The sequence below is a fragment of the Phyllobates terribilis genome, unplaced genomic scaffold, assembly GCF_046119375.1.
Source record: "Phyllobates terribilis strain yellow unplaced genomic scaffold, ASM4611937v1 Scaffold_1__5_contigs__length_1240528914, whole genome shotgun sequence".
Lineage (NCBI taxonomy): Eukaryota > Metazoa > Chordata > Amphibia > Anura > Dendrobatidae > Phyllobates > Phyllobates terribilis.
In genome coordinates, this window is record NW_027362761.1 from 6,227,092 (window position 1) to 6,252,500 (window position 25,409).

Sequence of the window (25,409 nt, forward strand, 5' to 3'; positions counted from 1 at the left end):
TGGTGAAGCACTTAACTTTTTGGGTGAAAATAAATATATATATATATATATATATATATATATATATATATATATATATATATATATATATATATATATATATATATATATATACATACATATATATATATTTATTTTCACCCAAAAATATACATATATATATATATATATATATATATATACATATATACACATATATATATACACACATATATATACATATATACAGTACAGACCAAAAGTTTGGACACACCTTCTCATTTAAAGATTTTTCTGACTCATCAAGAGAATGCCAAGAGTGTGCAAAGCAGTCATCAAAGCAAAAGGTGGCTACTTTGAAGAACCTAGAATATAAGACATATTTTCAGTTGTTTCACACTTTTTTGTTAAGTATATAATTCCACATGTGTTAATTAATAGTTTTGATGCCTTTAGTGTGAATGTACAATTTTCATAGTCATGAAAATACAGAAAAATCTTTAAATGAGAAGTTGTGTCCAAACTTTTGGTCTGTACTAACTATATATATATATATATATATATATATATATATATATATATATATATATATATATATATATATATATATATATATATATATATATATATATATATATATTGTAGGTGTTGGTTATGTGTCTAACCTTTTCTGGAGGTCCTCTCGATGCTCGGTAATCCAACTGAAGCGAGGGAGAGGTACCGCCCTTTTATTTCAGACGGTTTCCTGTCCTTGGTGGGGCGGATCCCTCTCAAGGTGTGCTGTCATGGGTTCAGGAAAAAACTGCTACCGGTAAGTAACCTTGGTGTTTTCACCTTATTCATCAATTGAAACTTTTTAACTCCTTACTGACCTTAGCAGTAATAGTACGTCCTTGTGCCCTGGGCCTTATAGACCAGGTACGTACTATTACGCACAGTGTGATGGCGCCCGCACAGAAGTTGTGTGGGGCAATTGCCGCCGGGTGTCAGCTGATTCTCACAGCTGACACCCAGTATTATGTGGTCCCGCACCGCTCCTGGCACATTAACCCCCGAAATACTGCGATAGCCCCTTTAACCTTGAATTGGGACCTCACACTTTGTGCGCGGGGTCCCAATAGTTGCCATGGTGACCCGATGTCTTCATGACAACATCCGGGTCACCAGGCATCAAGAAGTTACTTTGATCGCACGATCAAAGTAACTTGTGCCTGTGCAGGGCCTGCATAGCGTAGAGATGCTGCTGCATAGCGTAGAGATGCTGCTGCATCCCTATGCTCTGCAAGCGATCAGCCTGAAAAAATGAAAGTCCCATAGTGGGAGAAAGTGTAACACTTTAAAAAAAATAAATAAAAAAAATGAAAAAATAATCCCACAAAAATAAATATACTGTACCCATAAATAAAATGAAGAAAAAAAACCCAAGAAAAGTACATATTTGGTATCGCCGCGTTCGTAACGACCTGACCTATAAAACTGTCCCACTAGTTAACCTCTTTAGTAAACACAGGAAAAATCAGCATATCGCCAAACAAAAAATAGAATAACACGCAATCCAAAAAACGAATGTAAATAAAAATGTTACCGCTGAAAACATCATCTTGTCTCGCAAAAAAACAAGCCGCCATGTCAGCCAAAAAATAAGTTATAGCTCTGAGTAAAGCGATGTACAAAAAAATATTTTTTCTATAAAAGTTTTTGTGTAAAAGCGGCAAAACATAAATCAACTGGTATCGCTGTAAGGCTATGTGCCCACGATGCAGAAATGCTCCAGATTTTTTCCTGAGCGTTTCTGCATCTCCCTGGCATAAAAAACGCATGCGAATTGTAAATGTGTTTTTCCTGCCAGGGACAAGCGGATGCGGGTTGACAAGAGCTTTCCAAGCGATTTTAGCATCACTTGGAAAGTGCTTGACAACTTGGTCACACTATATAAATCTATGCAAATGGCATGGATTTATATAGTGTGACCGTAAAAACTAATAAAATAAATCTATACTTACCTTTTGATGGCCCCCGGAGTCTTGATTCGATGCGTCTCGGCTTGCCGGCGGCTCGCGGTACACTGAAGGACCTGCCGTCACATGACTAAATGACTTCAGCGCAGGTCCTTCAGTCCACCGCGATCTGCCGGCAAGTGAAGACGAGCTCACCACGGGCCATCAGAAGGTAAGTATAATATTTATTTTTTATTTTATTCTTTTTTTTTTTTACAGGTTCTATGGTACCCGAGTCCAGAGGAGAGTCTCCTCCTCTCCAGACCTGGGTACCATCCGCACATTGAAACGCATGAAATGCGCATGTACAGATGCAGTGATGCGGAATCCAAGCGTTCCAATGCAAGTCAATGGCGGCGAAAGCGCAGCGCTTCCGCAAAATAATTGGTAGTGCTGAGTTTTTTTTCCACAATGATAATCTGCAGCGGAAATTTGCGCAGCATGTGCACAGCACATGCGGATTATCATTGGGGAACATGGCAGGCCTTCTACCAAGCGTTTCTGGAGCGGAATTGCCGCTGCAAAAACACTTAAAAAACGCATGTTGGGCACACAGCCTAAATGTACTGACCCGGAGAATAAAGCTGCCTTATCAATTTTACCACACGTGGAACGGTATAAAAACAAAAAAACAATTGTTGGTTTCAGCAGCAGAAGGGAAGGAAGGGAGACACAGATCCATTACTAGTGGGTAGGCGCAGCCCCACAGGATAGTTCACCTCAGATTAGAAAAAGTGACGACCGGCCCCTCCAGCTTAGGCTCCTCCTACTCCATGTCCTTCAGTTTTAAATTTGAGGTCGCAGAGGATAGTCGCTGCCTTTGCAGCTCCTCTGAAGAATTTTTTATTTTACATTTCCTTTGACCTGGACCCCCCGTGGTCTAGAGGTCTCAGGGGGTCTCGGCGCTGCTGGGACCCCTGACCCTCCCCTGGCGGATCTGCGTACCCCCTAACGAGGTCCCCACAGAAGCCTGCTGGCCCCGGGGGGATACAGGGCGCTCCCTGGCGGAGACGCACACCGCTTCTTGGCGTCCCTGCGCGCTCTGCCGTGAGGGGGAGCAAAGGGCCACGGCGCCACACATCCCTGGGGGTCCCTGTGGCGCTCAGCTGGGTAAGTGCTCATCCGTTCTGAGTGCTTCAGCGGCTGCTGCGGCAGCCGCTCTTACTGTACATGTGGTGACTGCAGTTTTGTCCGTTACAGGATTTCACCGCTGCATACGGCGTTTGGAGATATTTCTGCTAGCAGGGGAGCAGGGACGGGGAAGCGCGGGCTCCGTTGGTGTGTGACGGCGGGGGGGCGTGGCTTCGCGCTTCTCTGCTGCCTGTCACTTATCCTCAGACAGGAAGCGCTCGGAAAGCGCATTCTGGAGCTGACCCAGCCCCTTCTTCTCCCGGGTCCTTCGGCCGGCGTCCATTACCACGTGCGGCGCCTCCTGCTCCCTGCTCCCCGCTCTCTACACCTCCCCAGAGAAGAGCAGTCATCGCGGCCAGCTGGTGAGTCACTTCTGCCTTTTAAAGCAGAAGGTTCCGTTTGCTCACTATTGCAGCGCAGAGCACCTTACTGCTGGCCTGTTAAGGCAGTCAGGGTGTGCTATATCCGGCGCTGCTATCTCCCTGCTGAGGAGGCTCTGGGACTCGCACACCTCTGTCCTTTTAAGGCAAAGGGGTATTGTGTGGTCAGCAGCATTAACCCCTTCTGAGGGGTCTGGCCTCATCAAGGCATTTAACCTGTTCTGGAGTGCATGCTTCTGGGATCAGAGCGCGCATCTCCCTAGTCTGTCAGGTTAACTTTTGCTCTGCAGGCAGCTGGGGTAGCTCTTCTCCCTCTGGAGGAGCTTTAACCCTTCAGTGCTTGGTGATTTTTTTGCGAGGAACAGGCTGTGGTAGCGGGATCACACTTCCTCGGTTACTGTACCCATTGTAAGGGGTTATTACTGCCTTATCCGCGACGCTCGCAACTGTGTGGGGGCATGTCGGATCAGGGACCAGGGGGCGCGGACCTCTCTCCCGGTCCGCTTCAAAATTGGTCACGCGTATCTGATACGCCGGGGTCTCAGTGATGTTAAAGTGGAAGCGCTCACTCGCTCCATTGACAGTCTGTCGGACCTCCTGGGTCATTGGGTATCAGCTAAGTCCCAAACGACGTCACGAGGCAAGAAGCGCCACAGGCCTGTGGTGGCGCCGTCTCCTCCGCGCAGTGCATCGGAGGTTTCGGAATCACCGACAGACTCTGATGGGGAGATTTCCGATTCTGATGAAGAGGATCCGCTTCGCTTTCGTGCCGCGTGGACGCTTTTATTGGGGCTATGCGGGAAGCGTTACAGCTGTCTGAAGAGGTGACGAGGCGCCCTGGCAAGTCGGCCCGGCTGTATCAGGAGTCGCGTCGGGCTCGTTCGACGCTGCCGGCACACGACGAACTTAACGAGGCGGTGGAGAAGGAACGCCTGTGTCCGGATTAACGCTTCCAGGGGATGCGGTTTTTTGATGCCCTGTACCCCTGCTCCTCGGAGACTATCGCTAATTGGGTCCCCTCTCCTGAAGTGGACGTGCCATTGTCTCAGCTGAGCAAATCCTCTTTGCTTCCTGTTAAAGGGAAGGCGAGTCTACATGACCCGCTGGACAGAAGGACGGAGTTAGCGGCGAAGTCCATCTACGAGGCCGCGGGTCATGGTTTCCGAGCGGCCTTGGGGGCCATGTGGGCTGGTGAGGCTTCTCTGCGGTGGTTGGATCAGCTGCGGACGGCGTGGGAAGATGGGACTCCGCTGTCTCAGGTGGAAAGGCTCTTCCAGCTGTTGGAAGACGCGGCCCGATATGGCAGGGATGCAGTGCTGGATACTACTTCGATTCTGTCCAGGGCTTAATCCTCGGCCGTCACAGTCAGAAGAGCACTGTGGCTTAAACAGTGGACTGGAGACGCGGTATCCAACAAGGTTTGTTGAGTCTGGCATACAAGGGCGGTCAGCTTTTTGGTTCGGACCTCACGGAGCTGATTGCCAAGGCCAAGGATTCGGCTTTGCCGCAGCGGAAAGCAGCGGCTTCTACGTCTGGCAAGTCAAGTGCCGATAGTGGTAGTCAGCCCTTTCGGCCCAGGGGACGGTTCAGTCAGCCCTCTTGGAGATCGGGTCGTCCATCGTCTTCCGGAAAGAAGACCACCCAGAAATCCCGTACACCCAACATTTCCGTCAGGACAAACGCGAGGTTGACAAAAAGCCCACTAAGGCGGACTGACGCCAGGAACCCTCTCAAGGGCTCTCGGGTGGGAGGTCGTCTGCTTCAGTTCTGGTCGATTTGGGCGTCCCACGTATCGGACGCCTGGGTAACGCGGGTTATGTCGGCCGGCTATTTCATAGAGTTTCATTCCCGACCCCGGGACAGGTTTCGTCAGTCTCGCATCCCGTCCGAGCCCAAGCTGGCTGCCGCACTGCTGCGGGAGGTCGACTCTCTTCTGCAGCAGGGTGTGGTGGTTCCGGTTCCACCGGAGGACCGGGGAAGGGGGTTTTACTCCAACCTTTTTGTGGTCCCCAAAAAGGAGGACAAGTTTCGCCCCATTCTCGACCTCCAAGAATTGAATGTTCATGTCCGGACCCGGAAATTCCGTATGGAGTCTCTTCGCTCTGTCGTGGCGGCCCTGTCGCAGTACGATTTCTTGGTGTCGATCGACATCCGCGACGCCTATGTGCATGTCCTTATCGGCAGGGCTCACCAGCGCTTTCTGCATTTCGCCATAGGTCAGGCCCATTACCAGTTTGTGGCACTACCATTCGGGTTGGCCTCGGCACCCAGGGTTTTTACAAAAATTCTGGCGCCGCTCATGGTGCTCCTTCGAATGCAAGGAGTTACGATTCTTCCATACCTGGACCACCTGTTAATTGTGTCGCTCACAGCGGATGAGGCGGTGACTGCTCGCGATCTCTCCCTTCAGCACCTGGAGGACTTCGGGTGGCTGGTCAATTGGAAGAAGTCGTCATTGGAGCCGTCGCAGTCAGTTCTGTTCTTGGGGATGTATTTCGACACGGTACGGGCAGTGGTGTCCCTGCCTCCGGACAAACAAGCGAACCTTCGTCACCATGTCCAGGATATGAGGTCGGCAATGGCGATGTCCCTTCGGAAGTGTATGCGCCTTCTGGGTCTGATGGTGGCGGCAATGGAAGCGGTACCTTTTGCACAATTTCATTCCCTGGGTCTCCAAAATCTTATTCTGACCCGTTGGGATCGATCGCCGGCTTCGCTAGATCGCTGTGTCAGTATCTTCTGCAGATTGCGAGAGTCTCTTGGATGGTGGTTGCGTCCGGAGGCTTTATCTCTGGGGAAATCCTTCCTCCTCCCACGGTGGTCGGTCATTACCACCGATGCCAGCCTGACTGGCTTGGGGGGGGGTTTGGAACGATCTCTGGGTTCAGGGGGGGTCTTGTCGTCAGAGGAGTAGTCTCCGCCGATCAACATCCTGGAGTTGAGAGCGATTTTTCTCTGCCTCCGACATTGGACGGTCCCCTTGAGCGGTCTGCCGGTCCGGATTCAGACGGACAATGCGACAGCTGTCGCGTATATCAACCATCAGGGCGGGACGAGGAGTTCCCGACTCATGATGGAGGTCTCGCGGATCCTGGTATGGGCTGAGTCCAGGGTTCCAGCCATCTCTGCGATTCACATCCCAGGAGTGCTGAATATCACGGCGGACTTCCTCAGTCGCGAGCAGGTGGATCCCGGAGAATGGAGTCTTCATCCGGATGTTTTTGCACTGCTGTGCTCCCGTTGGGGGACTCCCCAGGTGGACTTGATGGCATCCAGGCTGAACGCCAGGATTCCGACGTTCAGGTACAGGGACCCAGAGGCTGTGGCGGTAGATGCTCTAGTGGCCCCGTGGGACCAGTTCAAGCTGATCTACGTGTTTCCGCCGGTATCCTTACTTCCTCTGATGATCCGGCGGATCAAACTCGAACGAATTTCGGCAATTTTGGTGGCGCCAGATTGGCCGCGGAGGGCGTGGTATTCAACACTGGTGTCTCTTCTGGCGGCGCCTCCGTTTCCACTGCCTCTTCGCCCGGACCTGTTAACCCAAGGGCCCATTCGTCATCCGGACCTGAAGTCGCTTCGTTTGACGGCGTGGCTCTTGAGACCGAGATATTGACCCGTCGTGGGTTTTCGGCCGAGGTCATTGCCACCTTGCGGGCGGCCAGAGGTCCAGCTACGACTAGGATTTATCACAGAACTTGGGAGGCCTTCTATTCATGGTGTTCTGGATTGTCAAGGAACCCGAGGGTTTTTTCCATTCCCAACTTCTTGGCTTTTCTGCAATGTGGTTTGGCCAAGGGTCTAGCGGTTGGTACCTTGTGGGGTCAGGTATCTGCACTATCCGTGCTTTTTCGGAAGGCTATTGCCTCGCGCAGGGATGTGCGCTCATTTTTTCGCGGGGTTGCACGTCCGTTTCCGCCTCGGAGGGCGTTTGTGGCTCCTTGGCGGCTCAACCTAGTTTTGGAGGCTCTTCAGCATGGGCCGTTTGAGCCTATGGATTCAGCTACGCTTTACTTGCTTTCTTGGAAGGTGGCCTTCCTGGTGGCGGTCACCTCCTTGAGAAGGGTTTCTGAGTTGGCGGCACTGTCTTGCTCGCCCCCTTTTCTGGAGTTCCACCCGGATCGCGTGGTGCTTCGTACCCGTGGCGATTTTCTGCCTAAAGTGGTGTCGCATTTCCACGTCAATCAGGACATCGTGTTGCCCTCCGAATCTGAAAAGTCCAAAGGAGCGAGCCTTGCACTCGTTGGATTTGGTGCGGGCATTGAAGTTCTATCTTTCAATCACGCAAGGGTTTCTGAAGTCGGACTCTCTTTTTATGATTCCTGCTGGTCGTCGGCGTGGTCAGCGGGCCTCCAAGGACACTATAGCTCGGTGGATGCGTTCGGCTGAAGGGCGAGCTTTGTCCGGTTAAGGTTCGAGCTCATTCCACGAGAGCTGTTGGTTCGTCGTGGGCTTTTCATCAGGAGGCCTCGGCAGCGCAGCTCTGCCGGGCGGCTACCTGGCGCTCTGTTCACACTTTTACTAAATTTTATAAAGTGGACGTGAGTGCTTCCGCCTATGCGGCCTTGGGACGCAGGGTCCTGCAGGCGGCGGTGGTTTAGGTTTTCTCTTTATCTAGTTTTGGCGCTTGTTGCGTGCTTGTCTAAGTTGTTGGGGTGTTGGCGTTTCTGCCACTGTTTCCCACCCTTGAGTTCTGGACTGCTTTGGGACGTCCCACTAGTAATGGATCTGTGTCTCCCTTCCATCCTTCTGCTGCTGAAAGACGGATTTTGGTAAGACCTTACCTGTAATATCCTTTTCAGCGAAGGAAGGAAGGGAGACACAGCACCCTCCCATGGCAGAAGTGCATTATTGTATTCCAGATTCGGCGTGACTCCTCTCTGATGGCGGTCATCGGGACTGGGGTCGGCGCGCTAGGGCTCTGTTCCAGCATTGCCAGCTCATCGCAGTTGTCAGGTCCAGTGAGTAGTGCCTGGGACTGTGTGTTTTTTCTGTTATATGCATAACCTGTTCTCTCGCATTTCTGAATTTCGGAAGGGGTTGTGGTGTTCCGCTGGTGTTGTCTGCTCTTCCTTAGCTTGTGTACGGACTGGAGAGCTGGAGTAGGAGGAGCCTAAGCTGGAGGGGCCAGTCGTCACTTTTTCTAATCTGAGGTGAACTATCCTGTGGGGCTCCGCCTACCCACTAGTAATGGATCTGTCTCCCTTCCTTCCTTCGCTGAAAAGGATTTTACAGTTAAGGTCTTACCAAAATCCGTCTTTTTGTTTATTCTGCCTCCCAAAAATCTGAATAGAAAGCGATCAAAAATGTAATTTGCCCGAAAATAGTACCAATAAAAATGTCAACTCGTCCCACAAAAAGCAAGCCGTCACATGACTCTATCGGCTGAAATATGGAAAAATGATTGCAAAAACTAGTCTTTGCAAACAAAAGCGTCTTTTAGTGTGTGACATATGAATCTGGTATCGCTGTAATCTCACCGACCTGAAGAATAAAGTCGTCTAATCACTTATACCACACGAAGAATGACGTACAAAATGAGCGCTAGGGTTGGGATTTTTTCAAAAGTAAAGAAAAAAAATTATATGGCGACTAGTTTTGTGCGCAAGTGTCCCCAAGTGCTCGCTACTTGAGTTTGCATCGGGTTCTCGGGTATGCACCGAGTATAGCGGGTGCTTGAGTAACATGCTCTAGTCTCCGCCCCATATGTTTTGCGGCTGTTATACAGCCAAAAAAAGCATGTGGGGATTGCCTGCTATGCACGAGCGATCCCCGCATGTTTTTTTGGGTGTCTAATTACCGTGAAACATGCGGGCAGGGACTCGAGCATGTCACTTGAGCACCCGCGATACTTGGTGCATACCTGAGTACCCGATGCAAACTCAAGTAGCGAGCACTTGGGGCTCAAGACTAATGACAACTTATTTTAAATGATGACCTAACGTTATCAAATTCTGTGTCGTACCACTGGGTTCAAAATGTTCACTATACCCCTTGATAAAATCCTCGAGGGGTCTAGTTTCCAAAATGGTGTCACTTGTGGGGGGTTTCCACTGTTTAGCCACATAAGGGGCTCTCCAAACGCAACATGGCGTCCGCTAATTATTCAAACAAATTTTACAATCAAAAAGTCAAATGGCGCTCCTTCCCTTCCGAGCCCTGCCGTGCGCCCAAACAGTGGTTTTCCTCCACATATGGGGTATCGGCATGCTCAGGAGAAATTGCACAACAAATTTTGAGGTCCATTTTTTCCAGTTACCGTTGTGAAAATAAAAAAAAGTTGGGTCTAAATGTTAACTTTTTTTCATCCATATTCCAAAAATTCCTGTGAATAACGTGAAGGGTAAATAAATTTCTTGAATGTGGTTTTGAGCACCTTGAGGGGTGCAGTTTTTAGAATGGTGTCACTTTTGGGTATTTTCTGTCATAAAGGCCCCTCAGTCACTTCAAATGTGACGTGGTCCCTAAAAAAATGAATGGTTTTGTAAATTTTGTTGGAAAAATCTGAAATCTCTGATCAACTTTTAACCCTTATAACTTCCTAATAAAAAAAATATTTTGGTTCCAGAATTGTGCTGATATAAAGTAGACATGTGGGAAATGTTATTTACTATTATTTTGTGTGACATAACTCTCTGATTTAAGGACATGAAAAATCTAATTTTGATAATTGTGAATTTTTCACAATGGTCACCAAATTTCCTATTTTTTTTCACACATAAACACCAGTCATAACACTGTTATGAAGTACAATATGTCACGAAAAAACAGTCTCCGAATCAGTGGGATCCGTTGAAGCGTTCCAGAATTATTACCTCCTAAAGTGACTGGTTAAAACTTCACTAAATTTGCATGAACGCTACTCCAGTTCTCCCCTTGGTGTAATGTTATGAATGTTGTTCAAGAGTCTTCTCTTTTGCCACATTTTGAGAGATGCTACTTTTTGCCCAAAAAGTCACAAAAATGGTTAGTGACAGGAAAGAAACCCTTTTTTTCCTACTTTGCACCAAATTCATGAACCACTCTCACCATTTTAGTGAATTTGGTGCAATAAATGCCATCTGAAAAAAACACAAAAAAATGCATATGATGATATATGGCTGTCTGTCTTTCAATGCATGAAACTTTTTGCAAAATCTAAGTCTGACCGCATCATGCTGAAAAATAGCTACATTTTTAGCTAAATGTTAGGCAAATGTGATTCTTTACAATATGTATTTGTGTATACACTTAAAATGCAGCGTTTAAACTTCTTTTCAGGAGAACTTATGTTGGGGCCATGCCAGGAAAAATCATCCAGTGTCTAAAGAAGACCAAAACTGAGAATCCTCTAATTCTTATTGATGAGGTTAGTACATTCAAGGCTATAATATGTGTAAAGAAGCACTCCTCCTCCTCCCATTAAAATTTTTATCCTCTTAATATATTGCCGTCATCATATTATATAGCACTGTGTACTTACAACTGTTCATTTTGCCTTTCTCCCCAGCCAATTCTGAATGAAATGTTATTTTGAATTTACTTTAAAAAAAAAAAAAAAAAAAAAAAAAAAATTGTTCAATATAATTGCCCTGATACATTCTACGTGCCAGTACAATAACAGCGATACTAAATTTATTTTGTTTGCTTTGCCACTTTGGCACAAAGAAATAACTTAAATTTTTTTCTCTCTATATATATTTATACTGTAGATAGATATATATGTCTATATACAGTACAGACCAAAAGTTTGGACACATCTCATTTAAAGATTTTTCTGTATTTTCATGACTTTGAAATTGTACATTCACACTGAAGGCATCAAAACTATGAATTAACACATGTGGAATTATATACTTAACAAAAAAAGTGTGAAACAACTGAAAATATGTCTTATATTCTAGGTTCTTCAAAGTAGCCACCTTTTGCTTTGATGACTGCTTTGCACACTCTTGGCATTCTCTTGATGAGTTTCAAGAGGTAGTCACCGGAAACGGTTTTCACTTCACAGGTGTGTCCTGTCAGGTTTAATGAGTGGGATTTTTTGCCTTGTATATGGGGTTGGGACCATAAGTTGTGTTGTGCAGAAGTCAGGTGGATACACAGCTGATAGTCCTACTGAATAGACTGTTAGAATTCGTATTATGGCAAGAAAAAAGTAGCTAAGTAAAGAAAAACGAGTGGCCATCATTACTTTAAGAAATGAAGGTCAGTCAGTGCGAAAAATTGGGCAAACTTTGAAAGTGTCCCCAAGTGCAGTTGCAAAAACCATCAAGCGCTACAAAGAAACTGGCTCACATGAGGACTGCCCCAGAAAAGGAAGATCAAGAGTCACCTCTGCTTCTGAGGATAAGTTTATCCGAGTCACTAGCCTCAGAAATCGCAGGTTAACAGCAGCTTAGATTATAGACCAGGTCAATGCCACACAGAGTTCTAGCAGCAGACACACATCTCTGCAACAACTATTAAGAGGAGACTTTGTGCAGCAGGCCTTCATGGTAAAATAGCTGCTAGGAAACCACTGCTAAGGACAGGCAACAAGCAGAAGAGACTTCTTTGGACTAAAGAACACAAGGAATGGACATTAGACCAGTAGAAATCTGTGCTTTGGTCTGATGAGTCCAAATTTGAGATCTTTGGTTCCAACCACCCCTTGTCTTTGTGCGACGCAGAAAAGGTGAACGGGTGGACTCTACATGCCTGGTTCCCACCGTGGAGCATGGAGGAGCAAGTGTGATGGTGTGGGGGTGCTTTGCTGGTGACACTGTTGGGGATTTATTCAAAATTGAAGGCATACTGAACCAGCATGGCTACCACAGCATCTTGCAGCGGCATGCTATTCCATCAGGTTTGCGTTTAGTTGGACCATCATTTATTTTTCAACAGGACAATGACCCCAAACACACCTCCAGGCTGTGTAAGGGCTATTTGACCTAGAAGGAGAGTGATGGGGTGCTACGCCAGATGACCTGGCCTCTACAGTCACCAGACCTGAACCCAATCGAGATGGTTTGGGGTGAGCTGGACCGCAGAGTGAAGGCAAAAGGGCCAACAAGTGCTAAGCATCTCTGGGAGCTCCGTCAAGATTGCTGGAAGACCATTTCCGGTGACTACCTCTTGAAGCTCATCAAGAGAATCGCAAGAGTGTGCAAAGCAGTCATCAAAGCAAAAGGTGGCTTCTTTGAAGAACCTAGAATATAAGACATATTTTCAGTTGTTTCACACTTTTTTGTTAAGTATATAATTCCACATGTGTTCACTCATAGTTTTGATGCCTTCAGTGTGAATGTACAATTTTCATAGTCATGAAAATACAGAAAAATCTTTAAATGAGAAGGTGTGTCCAAACTTTTGGTCTGTACTGTATCTCTCTCTCTTGCTCTCTAGTGAGAGCTATTTATATAGCTCTCACTAATCTCTCTATCTATATATGTATGTATGTGTGTGTGTACACACACACACACACACACACACACACACACACACACACACACACACACACACACACACACTTATGTATGTGTGTGTGTACACCTTAACCAGTTAGGGTATTTGAGAGGACCCCTGACTGGTGAATTTCCAATCTTGTCTTTCTCCTCTTGAACACCATGATGTTAGTTTTGTTTGGGTTGATGGGTAATGCCCTCGCGGGCAGGGTCCTCTCTTCTCCTGTACCAGTCGCTGACTCGTTTTGTTCAAAGTTAGTGTTTTTGCTATGTATACCCGTTTTTCACATGTAAAGCGCCATGGAATAAATGGCGCTATAATAATAATAATAATAGTGATGAAAGTTCAGAAGCTGATGTTCAGTGCTTCTTACTCTGGCCCCATGGAAACGAGGAGTGCTGACACCATGACCTCCACTGGTCAGGAGGCTAAAATGTCAAATAACCCCAACAATATGAAGGAACCTGAAACCCTGAATCTAATAAAAGTGAACCAGAAACTGGATCCATAGAGGAGAGAAGAATACTTACCTCCAGCAAAATATCCAGCACACACCCCCATCAGCAGCCACATAACCCACACGTGACATCACAAAGTCCTTATACCATCCTATTATGGACTCAAATGGAAAGTGCCTAAATACACGGCGGCTATTCCCATGAAAAAGGGTCAATAAAATCTGCTGTGCAACCATTGAACAGGTGACAATGATGATCAATAATCCATGATTTACCAACCCAAACATATTATACACACAGGTACAAGCAATCTGCCAGACCAGCACCAGCAGATCGCAGGACAACTGACCCAACTAGCAAGGACGACACAAAATTTCCAGACAGCAAAATCATTAGGTCATCTCTGCTCCCAAGAAAGGATGTACCCAGCCCAACCATCCAGAACATCAACATGGACCTAACCACAAGAATGAAATCTGTGCCAGGTGTAACTTTGGCACAACACCTTTCCATAAATTACTATCACCTGTATGATGGCAAGCACCTCAACAAACAAGGGGTCAGCCTCCTAACCAAAGAGCTGGAGGACATCGTACTAAACAGGGACCCCAGGCCTGGATCTAACTCCAGGCAAAATTCTGTGGAAAGACCCCATGCAATGAGAAAACAGAAAACCACAAATATATCTCAGGAAGCTGTAAATAAAGACCCTCACCCAAAACTCGGCTATCAGAGCTTACCACTACAGAGAAAACAAACAGCCTTATACAGAGACATGCAAAACAGAGGCATCCAGAGAAGGGAAATGCAGAGCAGAGACATGGAGGTGATGAAGACCCTGCTCAGCACACTGTGAATGAAACTAATGTGACTGGATGGAACCAACGTCATTAATAAATCAGTCAGAAATCCGGTGTGTCCTACACAGCCACACTCATTACAAGGTATAAATACACAAAGTATATAGAAGGAAAAAAAATGACTTCACTTCTAATCAGCAGCTGGAACATCCAAGGCCTGAACACTTCCGCGTTTGGATGTAAAACGAATGACCCCGACTTTACCCAATGACTTGAAAAAAAGACATTCAGATCCTTCTGGAAACATGAACCAGAGCTGAAAACAAATCCCTAGTACCCATCGGATACAGGGAAATCTCAGTCTCTGCCCTGAAAAATAAAAACCTCAAACAGGGCCACTGCTCAGGAGGAATATTGGAGCTCCAACAGTACATCAAACCGGTCAAGAGAGGAGATAGCCACATATGGATCAGAATCAGCAGCTCCATCCTCACCTCTATCTGATGTCTGTCAGAGTCACTCTACTTCAATTCAGACAGCTTTGAGATCTTAAAAAGGAGAAGCCGCCCATTATCAGGCCCTGGGCAAAGTTCTCATTTTTGGAGACCTCAATGCCAGAACAGGAAGAGAAAAATACATTTTGATCACGGATAGAAACCTCTATATATTTGGAGCAGAGATTGACGGCTCGTCTCGGTACACATGCAGAGAAACAGCTATGACAGTACAGTCAACAAAAGTGGCAAAAAGCTCCTGAACGTATCTAGAAGTTTAGTACTTCATATACCCAATGGCCGTACCAAGGGAGACTTTCTAGGAAGGTGTACACTAAACTCCCATGTAGGAAGGAGTGTAGTAGATTGCCATTACAGATCTGGACCTGGGAAATGTCGGCTCCTTTATAACCACACCACACCACAAACATACCTGTCTGATCACAGCCAACTTCTCCTATACATGAAATCTTCAAAGAAATCATCAACAGAAAAGCCTCAGCCGAGAGGCCTCTTCAACCGGACTCCATCCTATAAATGGTCCAATATCTCGGCAATAAAATATAAAGAATTGTAGTTGTAGAAGTGGTGGAGCATCTCCAGTATTTCGGGTCTGCTTGGAACCCGTGGTCAGAGTCTTTTTCTCTTCCTGTTCTTCCATTGAGGTCTCTAAAGAGGAGAACTCTGCCCAGGGCCTATTAATGGACGGCTTCTCCTTGTAAGATCTCAAAGCTGTCTGGATAGAAGTAGGGTGACTCTGGCGTTGGTATGTAGGTAGCGCATAGGTAGACAGACTGAGAGGTGAGGATGGAGCTGCTGATTCTGATTCATGTGGTTTTCTCCTGTCTTCACCGGTTTGATGTACTGTTGGAGCTCCACGTTATACCAACAGAAAAGCCTCAGCGAAACAGCCTCTTCAACTGGCCTCCATCCCATAAATGGTCCAAATACGTCTGCAATAAAATATAAAGAGGTTTCAAGCAGACCCGAAATACAGGAGATGCTCCACCACTTCTACAAGTACAAGTCAAACCCAGGAGGAGAGAATCAAGCTGCAAAAGACCTATATTCTACACCATGGCCATCTACAGAAGCATATGTGTCAGCAGCACCCTGGGAAAACTGTTCAACAGCAACCTGAACAAGAGGATCCTCTGTTTCCTCAACGAACACAACGTCCTCAGCAAAAGCCAAGCAGGGTTCATGTTAGACCACAGACCACATCTGCACCCTACACAGCCTTATTCAGAGCCACGTCCACAATACAAAGCACAGGAAGAGATGTGCCTGTTTTGTAGACTTTAAAAAGTCCTTTGACTCAGTGTGGCACCCGAGCCTATTTCTGAAACTGCTTAAGAGCGGAATAGGAGGAAAGACCTATGATATAATCATAAGCGCCTACACCGAGAACCACTGCAGCGTGAGTATGAACGGGAAATGCACGGCTGATTTCCAGCAGAGCCAAGGAGTCAGACAGGGTTGCAGCCTAACTCCAGCTCTCTTCAATATCTACATCAATGAGCTGGCCACTGTTCTGGAATCTTCTGCGGTTCCAGGTCTCTCACTCCATGACGCCAAGGTGAAATTGTTGCTGTATACAGATGACCCTACTGCAGCTGACACCAACCGAGAAAGGCCTCCAAGACCACCTGAAAATCTTGGAGAAATTCCGCTCCATGTGGGCACTACTGATTAACCCAAAGAAAACCAACATCATGGTATTCCAGAGGAGAAAGCCAAGATCAGACCAGCACCCTTCATTTGTACTAAACTGTACTCTTACAAGAACGGAAAAATACACCTTACCTGGGCCTGGATATTCACCAGTAAGGGAGCTTCAAACAAGCCACAGAGACCCTGAAGGACAAGGCCTGCAAAACCTTCTATACCATCCAGTGGAAACTCTACCATCTGAAGCCACCAGTGAGGGTCTGGCTAAAAATGTTCGATGCCATAATCGCCCTAATCCTCCTGTACGGCAGCGAAGGCTCGGGTCCTTACACATACCCTAGCTGGTCAAGGTGGGATTCCAGCCCAACAGAAATATTCCACCTGGAATTATGTAAGCACCTTCCCAGGTCCATCGGAGCACCAACAACAGTGCGTGTTGTGCTGAGCTGGGCAGATTCCCTCTACAGGTGTAGCAGTCCTGAAAAGGGTGCTGGCATTCCGGGCTCACCTACATAGTAACAATCCAAGCTCCGCTCACCATAAATCCCTGTTTCATATAGGTGGTCCACCTGAACCAGAATCCAGATTGCCCCGTTCCTCATTCCCACAGACCTTATCCCTATTCCCTACTGTACACTTGCTTTGGCAAAACTATTTGGTCCTGCCAAACAGAACAAAGTATTCAATGAGAATATTTAATTCATTCAGATCTAGGATGTGTTATTTGAGTGTTCCCTTTATTTTTTGAGCAGTGTGTGTGTGTATATATGTAAAATATAGATATACACTGCTCAAAAAAATAAAGGGAACACTTAAACAACAGAATATAACCAAGTAAATCAAACTTCTGTGAAATCAAACTGTCCACTTAGGAAGCAACACTGATTGACAATCAATTTCACATGCTGTTGTGCAAATGGAATAGACAATAGATGGAAATTATTGGCAATTATCAAGACACCCTCAATAAAGGAGTGGTTCTGCAGGTGGGGACATCTCCGTACCAATGCTTTCTGGCTGATGTTTTGGTCACTTTTGAATGTTGGTTGCGCTTTCACACTCGTGGTAGCATGAGACGAACTCTACATCCCACAGAAGTTGCTCAGGTAGTGCAGCTCAGGTAGTGCAGCTCATCCAGGATGGCACATCAATGCGAGCTGTGGCAAGAAGGTTTGCTGTGTCTGTCAGCTTAGTGTCAAGAGGCTGGAGGCGCTACCAAGAGACGTGGAGGGGGCCGTAGGAGGGCAACAACCCCGCAGCAGGACCGCTACCTCTGCCTTTGTGCAAGGAAGAACAGGAGGAGCCCTGCAAAATGACCTCCAGCAGGCCACAAATGTGCATGTGTATGCAAAAACAGTTAGAAACCGACTCCATGAGGGTGGTATGAGGGTACGACCACAGATAGGGGTTGTGCTCACAGCCCAACACCGTGCAGGACGCTTTGCATTTGCCACAAAATACCAGGATTGGCAAAGTCGCCACTGGCGCCCTGTGCGCTTCACAGATGAAAGCAGGTTCACACTGAGCACATGTGACAGACGTGACAGAGTCTGGAGACGCCGTGGAGAGCGATCTGCTGCCTGCAACATCCTTCAGTATGACCGGTTTGGCAGTGGGTCATTAATGGTGTGGGGTGGCATTTCTTTGGAAGGCCGCACAGCCCTCCAGAGGTAGCCTGACTGCCATTAGGTACCGAGATGAGATCCTCATACCCTTGTGAGACCATATGCTGGTGCGGTTGGCCCTGGGTTCCTCCTAATGCAGGACAATGCCAGACCTCATGTGGCTGGAGTGTGTCAGCAGTTTCTGCAAGATGAAGGCATTGAAGCCATGGACTGGCCCACATGTTCCCCAGACCTGAATCCGATTGAGCACATCTGGGACATCATGTCTCACTCCATCCACCAATGTCACGTTGCACCACAGACTGTCCAGGAGTTGGCGGATGCTTTAGTCCAGGTCTGGGAGGAGATCCCACAGGAGACCATCCGCAACCTCATCAGGAGCATGCCCAGGCATTGTAGGGAGGTCATATAGGCATGTGGAGGCCACACACAATACTGAGCCTCATTTTACTTGTTTTAAGGACATTACATCAAAGTTGGATCAGCCTGTAGTGTGTTTTTCCACTTTACTTTTGGGGGTGACTCCAAATCCAGGCCTCCATTGGTTAATAAAGCTATGTGCCCACGATGCAGAAATGCTCAGGATTTTTTCCTGAGCGTTTCTGCATCTCCCTGGAAGAAAAAACGCATGCGGATTGTACATGCGTTTTTCCTGCCAGGGACAAGCTGATGTGAAGCGTTCTTCACATGCATTTCCGCATGTGGGTTATCAAGCTTTTTCCAAGCGATTTTTAGCATCACTTGGAAAGTGCTTGTCAACTTGGCCACACTATATAAATCCATGCAAACGGCATGGATTTATGTACTGTGACCTTCAAAAATAAAAAAATAAATCTATACTTACCTTCCGATGGCCCTCGCAGTCTTTATGCGCTCCGTCCTGGCTTGCCGGCAGCTCGCGGTACACTACACTGAAGGACCTGCCGTCACATGACTATGACGTCAGCGCAGGTCCTTCAGTCCACTGCAATCTGCCGGCAAGCGAAGACCAGGAGACCGGGGGCCATCAGAAGGTAAATATAATATTTATTTTTTATTTTATTTTATTTTTTACAGGTTCTATGGTACCCGGGTCCGGAGGAGAGTCTCCTCTCCTCCAGACCCGGGTACCATCCGCACATTGAAACGTTTGGATTCCGCATGTACAGATCCAGTGATGCGGAATCCAAGCGTTCCAATGAAAGTCTATGGCGGCGAAAACTCAGCGCTTCCGCAAAATAATTGGTAGTGCTGCGTTTTTTTTCGCAATGATAACCCGCAGCGGAAATCTCCGCAGCATGTGCACAGCACATGCGGATTATCATTGGGGAACATGGCAGGCCTTCTACCATGCGTTTTTTAAGCGTTTTCTGCAGCGTTTTTGCCGCTGCGTAAACACTTAAACGCATCGTGGGCACACAGCCTAAATTTGATTTCCATTAATGATTTTTGTGTGATTTTGTTGTCGGCACATTCAACTTTGTACAGAACAAACTATTCAATGAGAATATTTCATTCGTTCAGATCTAGGATGTGTTATTTGAGTGTTCCCTTTATTTTTTTGAGCATTGTATATATAATGTGTGTGGTGTGTGTATATATGTGTGTGTATATGTATATGTGTATATATATATATATATATATATATATATATATATATATATATATATATATATATATATATATATATATATATATATATATGTGTGTGTGTGTGTGTATGTGTATATATATATATATATATATATATATATATATATATATATATATATGTATATATATATGTGTACAGACCAAAAGTTTGGACGCACCTTATATACTTAACAAAAAAGTCGCCACCTTTTTTGCTTTGATGACTGCTTTACAGACTCTTGGCATTCTGTTGAAGAGCTTCAAGAGATGGTCACCGGAAATGGTTTTCACTTCACAGGTGTGCCCTGTCAAGTTTAGTAAGTGGGATTTCTTGCCTTATAAATGGGGTTGGGACAATCAGAAGTCTGGTGGATACACAGCTGATAGTCCTACTGAATAGACGGTTAGAATTTGTATTATGGCAAGAAAAAAGCAGCTAAATAAAGAAAAATGAGTGGCCATCATTACTTTAAGAAATGAAGGTCAGTCAGTCCGAAAAATTTTGAAAACTTTGAAAGTGTCCCCAAGTGCAGTTGCAAAAACCATCAAGCTCTACAAAGAAATGGCTCACATGAGGACCGCACCAGGAAAGGAACACCAAGAGTCACCTCTGCTTCTGAGGATAAGTTTATCCGAGTCACCAGCCTCAGAAATCGCAGGTTAACAGCAGCTCAGATTAGAGCACAGAGTTCTAGCAGCAGACACATCTCTTCAACAACTGTTAAGAGGAGATTTTGTGCAGCAGGCCTTCATGGTAAAATAGCTGCTAGGAAACCACTGCTAAGGACAGGCAACAAGCGGAAGAGACTTGTTTGGGCTAAAGAACACAAGGAATGGACATTAGACCAGTGGAAATCTGTGCTTTGATCTGATGAGTCCAAATTTGAGATCTTTGGTTCCAACAACCGTGTCTTTGTGCGACGCAGAAAAGGTGAACGGATGGACTCTACATGCCTGGTTCCCACCGTGAAGCATGGAGGAGGAGGTGTGATGGTGTGGGGGGGCTTTGCTGGTGACACTGTTGGGAATTTATTTAAAATTGAAGGCATACTGAACCAGCATGGCTACCACAGCATCTTGCAGCGGCATGCTATTCCATCCGGTTTGCGTTTAGTTGGACCATCATTTATTTTTCAACAGGACAATGACCCCAAACACACCTCCAGGCTGTGTAAGGCCTATTTGACCAAGAGGGAGAGTGATGGGGTGCTATGCCAGATGACCTGGCCTCCACAGTCACCAGACCTGAACCCAATCGAGATGGTTTGGGGTGAGCTGGACCACAGAGTGAAGACAAAAGGGCCAACAAGTGCTAAGCGTCTCTGGGAACTCCTTCAAGATTGCTGGAAGACCATTTCCGGTGACTACCTCTTGAAGCTCATCAAGAGAATGCCAAGAGTGTGCAAAGCAGTCATCAAAGCAAAAGGTGGCTTCTTTGAAGAACCTAGAATATAAGACATATTTTCAGTTGTTTCACACTTTTTGTTAAGTATATAATTCCACATGTGTTAATTCATAGTTTAGATGCCTTCAGTGTGAATGTACAATTTTCATAGTCATGAAAATACAGAAAAATCTTTAAATGAGAAGGTGTGTCCAAACGTTTGGTGCGTACTGTAAATTGTGGTCGTAGACTCAGGTACCCATGTTTTCTTTGCAGGCTTTATTATCAGCATAAAGCTCTGCACTCCAGCAAAATAAATACAGCCTTACTTGGCTTAGCCACAAAAACAAAAGATAAACTATAGTACAGTCCAAATACGTGTGTGCGGGTCGCCCACACAGGTTATGTCCAGCCTTCTGCTCCCTCCTGAGCTATGGCTGTCCAGTCTGGAGACCTTGCCTTTCCAAACGCAACTCAAAGAAAAAAAAAATATATTGGTTCCCCAGTCTCCCTGTAACCAGGGGAGCAGCACCTAGTGCATACTAGCTCCCTCTGGTGGAGAAATGTGGTGTTGGATGCAAAAGGTTGGGTCACGACTATCACACTGTCCTTACCTCAGAGGAGGAACACTACACTCCATTAAAGAAGTGCAGCATCCCTGTGGCGGTCGAACCCTCAGGGGCGCCACATTCCCATTTTATGGCTAGACACTCTTTTTCTACTTTTGCATGGTTGATCTGGTGCCTTTTAGGAGATCTGTCAGTGGCGCGGCCATTATGGCAAAATTTGGGATAAACCGCCGGTAATATCCCACCATTCCCAGGAATGCTCTCACTCTCTTCTTGGAGAGCAGTTTTGGCCAGGTCTGGATTGCCTCCACTTTATTAACTTGGGGCTTAATTTCGCCTCTCCCGAAGACCTAGCCCAAGTACTTGGCCTCCTCATTTCGCACGGCGCATTTTTTTGGATTTATTGTAAAACTCGCCTTCCTTAGAGCATCCAGAACGGCCTGTAGTTTAGGTAGATGACTTTCCCAGTCTGGGCTAAAAACTACAATGTCTTCAAGGTAGCCTTCGGCATACTTCTTATGTGGGGCTAGCATCCGATCCATAGCCCTCTGGAAAGTGTCTGGGGCCCCCTGTAGTTCAAACGGCATCCGAGTGTATTGGAAGCACCCATCAGGTGTTGAGAAAGCCGTCTTCTCCTTGGCCGTCTGGGACATGGGGATCTGCCAGTAGCCCTTCGTCGGGTCCAGAGTAGTGATGTACCTCGCCGGTCCAAGCCTCTCGATGAGTTCATCGACGCGGGGCATTGGGTACGTGTCACACTTGGACACCTCATTCAGCTGGAGGTAATCATTACAAAACCTCCACTCTCCATTGGGTTTTGGCACGAGGACGATGGGGCTCGACCATCCACTCTTTGACTCCTCTATCACACCGAGGTGTAACATCCTCTTGACCTCAGCCGAGATCACCTCCATTCTTCAGGAATGGCTTCAAGTTCACCTTTTTATATGCGGCTCTGTTAGCACATCATGTTCTACCACCTGGGTATGCCCCGACAACTCTGAGAACAGGTCCCGATTCTGCTGGAGCAGTTCTCGACACTGTTGATTCTGGGCTGGCGAAGGGGTCTCCGCTATCGTGACATCTTCCACCTGGCCTTCGGGAGTGGCCCCCAGGCAAGGAGTTCCGACGGGTTCCCGATCTCGCCAAGGCTTGAGCAGGTTTACATGGTACACCTGGTGTGGGTTTCTTCGGCCAGGCTGGTGGACTCTGTAGTTCACTTCACCGAGCTTCTCCACCACCTCATATGGGCCTTGCTACTTGACCACAAACTTACTTTCAACGGTTGGAATAAGAACCAGGACGCGATCCCCAGGTTGGAGCTGTCTCAGCCTTGCTGACCGGTTATACACTCTCGCCTGGGCTTCCTGCGCCTGGAGGAGGTGTTCCTTCACGATGGGCATCACCTTCGCCATTCTCTCCTGTAACTGGGCGACATGTTCAATGATGCTCCGGTGGGGCATGACTTCGGCCTCCCAGGCTTCCTTGGCAATGTCTAGGAGACCTCTTGGATGCCGTCCATACAGGAGCTCAAATGGAGAGAAGCCAGTGGAGGTTTGAGGAACTTCTCTGACAGAGAAAAGCAGAAATGGGAGCAGGTAGTCCAGTCTCGCCCATCCTTTTCAACGACCTTCCTGAGCATCGCCTTTCAAGTCTTATTGAAGCGTTCCACTAAGCTGTCCGTCTGCGGATGATAAACTGAGGTCCGAATCTGGGCAATCTGAATGACTCTGCATAGCTCATTCATCACCTTGCTCATGAAGGGGGTTCCTTGGTCTGTCAAAATCTCTTTTGGCAGACCCGTCCGAGCAAAAATATGAACTAGCTCTCGGGCTATACTTTTACTGGATGAGTTCCTTAGGGGTACTAGGTCGCATAGTCCATGACCACCAGGATGTATTGGTGGCCCCGGGCCGATTTAACTAAGGGACCTACAAGGTCCATGGCAATCCTCTCAAAGGTAACCTCTATGACGGGTAGTGGAACTAATGGACTATGGAAGTGGGCTCAGTTATCTGGAAGGTGGGGCAGGACCTACTATAGTTTAAGATTTCCCGATTAACATCCTGGCCAATAAAACCTCCTTATAATTCTCTCCTAGGTTTTCTCAACCCCTAGGTGTCCCCCCAGAATATGTGAGTGTGCCATGTTTAATATACTCTGATGGTATGAACCTGGAACTAACAGCTGTTCCACTACCTCTTCACTTTTTAGTTTGGTCACCCAGTATAATGGCTCCCCTTTAACTGCAAAGTGTGGGTACCTGGTGTCCGCCTCCGGCTCTTGAGCAACACCATTATAAACAGTAACATTATCCCACGCCCCTTTCAAGGTCAAGTCCCGAACCTGAACTGACCCAAAGATCTCTCCAGGCTCCTCTAATTCAGGGATGTTGACCACCTCAGACACAGTCGTCCTCATCGCTGACAAGGACACATAGTGGGAACTCATCCACTTCCGATGTCGACCGGGTTATTTCTCTAGGGTCATGGCTTTTTTCCACGGGAGTCTGTCTGGATCCCTTCCCCAACAAGTCCCAGAACAAGGGAAAATCGCGCCCCAAAATGACGGGATGTAGCAGGTCTTTGACCACCCCGACCTCGTGGGATTGGGCGCCACAGTCTGTTCCGACTGTCACTCTGGCCACCGGGTAGTTCTTGGCATCCCAATGTATGCAGCAGACGCCCATAGATTTGGTAGGGATCAGCTGGTGGGGAAGGGTGGCACTGATTAAGGTTACCAGACTCCCAGAGTCCAACAGCCCCAGGGCCATCGTTAACAGATACGGCACACACCTGCGGCCCCTCGCCGGGTTGACAGTCCACACTGCGGGCTGGGTAAGCATAGTATGAACATAGTCTGCCTAGGCTGCAGTCCATTGGCTCAGCAGACGTATGACACTGGGCGGATACGTGTCCCGGATTGCGACACCGCCAACAGATCACATCCTTAACAGTCCTGGTGGCACCTTCAGTGGAAGTGGGACACTCCCCAGTTGTGGCTCTAAACACCTTCCGTGGTGAACCCGCCCCCTTTTGAGCACTCCAGTAGGGAGAGGTGATTGTCGGGTTTCCCTAGGGATTTTTCGACCACTTGGTACCTCTCTACCAGGCCAACAAGGTCATCCGCATTCCGAGGGTCGCACTGGGCAACCCAGGTCTGCTCCGGCCTGGGTAGGGAATGGATGAACCTGTCCATCACCACACGCTCAACCATCTGGGCAGGAGTGGAAGACTCTGGATGCAGCCACTTCTGAACTAGATGTAAAAAGTCGAACATCTGTGAGCGTGGAGGTTTGTCGCCAGCATACGCCCAGTGGTGGACCCTTTGCGCTCTGACAGCCAATATCTCGGTTTTTAATTTTGCGTACTCCTTTGCGTCATGTAAAGTCAGATCATAATAGGCTTTCTGCGGCTACCCAGTCAAATATGGCGCCAGAACCTCCGCCCACTGCTCCTGAGGTAATCTCTCCCGTTCCGCCACACTTTCAAAAACAGTCAGGAACGCCTTAACGTCATCCTCCGGGGTCATCTTCTGTAAGGTTCTCCTTTCCGTTTTCCTGACGTGTGCATCCTCACCTGGATCTGGGGGTGGAGGGGATATCCTGCCACGGATCTCCCCTGCTAGGAGCTCCATTTGTCGTTGCTGCTGCTGGATTTGCTGTATCAGGAGTTTATTTGTCTCCTGCTGCTTCTCCCGTTGCTGCTGAAGTTGCTCTCTGTGGGTCTGCAAGTGCAGCTGCTGCATGCTTTACTGGCTTTGGACCAGGTGCTTAATGAGCTCATCCATACTGTCGGACTTCTCTGGCTGTCTGGCGGCCTTTACCCAGGACATCCACTGGTCTCTGTGGCAGGTACACGTGTTCCTGGAATCTTGCACGCACT

General features: G+C 47.2%; 1 protein-coding gene across 1 annotated transcript in view; it reads left to right on the forward strand.

The window, feature by feature from the left end:
• Positions 1 to 25,409, forward strand: part of LONP1 (lon peptidase 1, mitochondrial) — a 213,826-nt gene that overhangs the window by 100,826 nt on the left and 87,591 nt on the right. Inside the window, exon 11 of the mRNA XM_073653197.1 lies at positions 10,748 to 10,835. Within this exon, the coding sequence (XP_073509298.1) occupies positions 10,748 to 10,835 (88 nt within the window). The remainder of the gene's footprint in view (positions 1 to 10,747; positions 10,836 to 25,409) is intronic.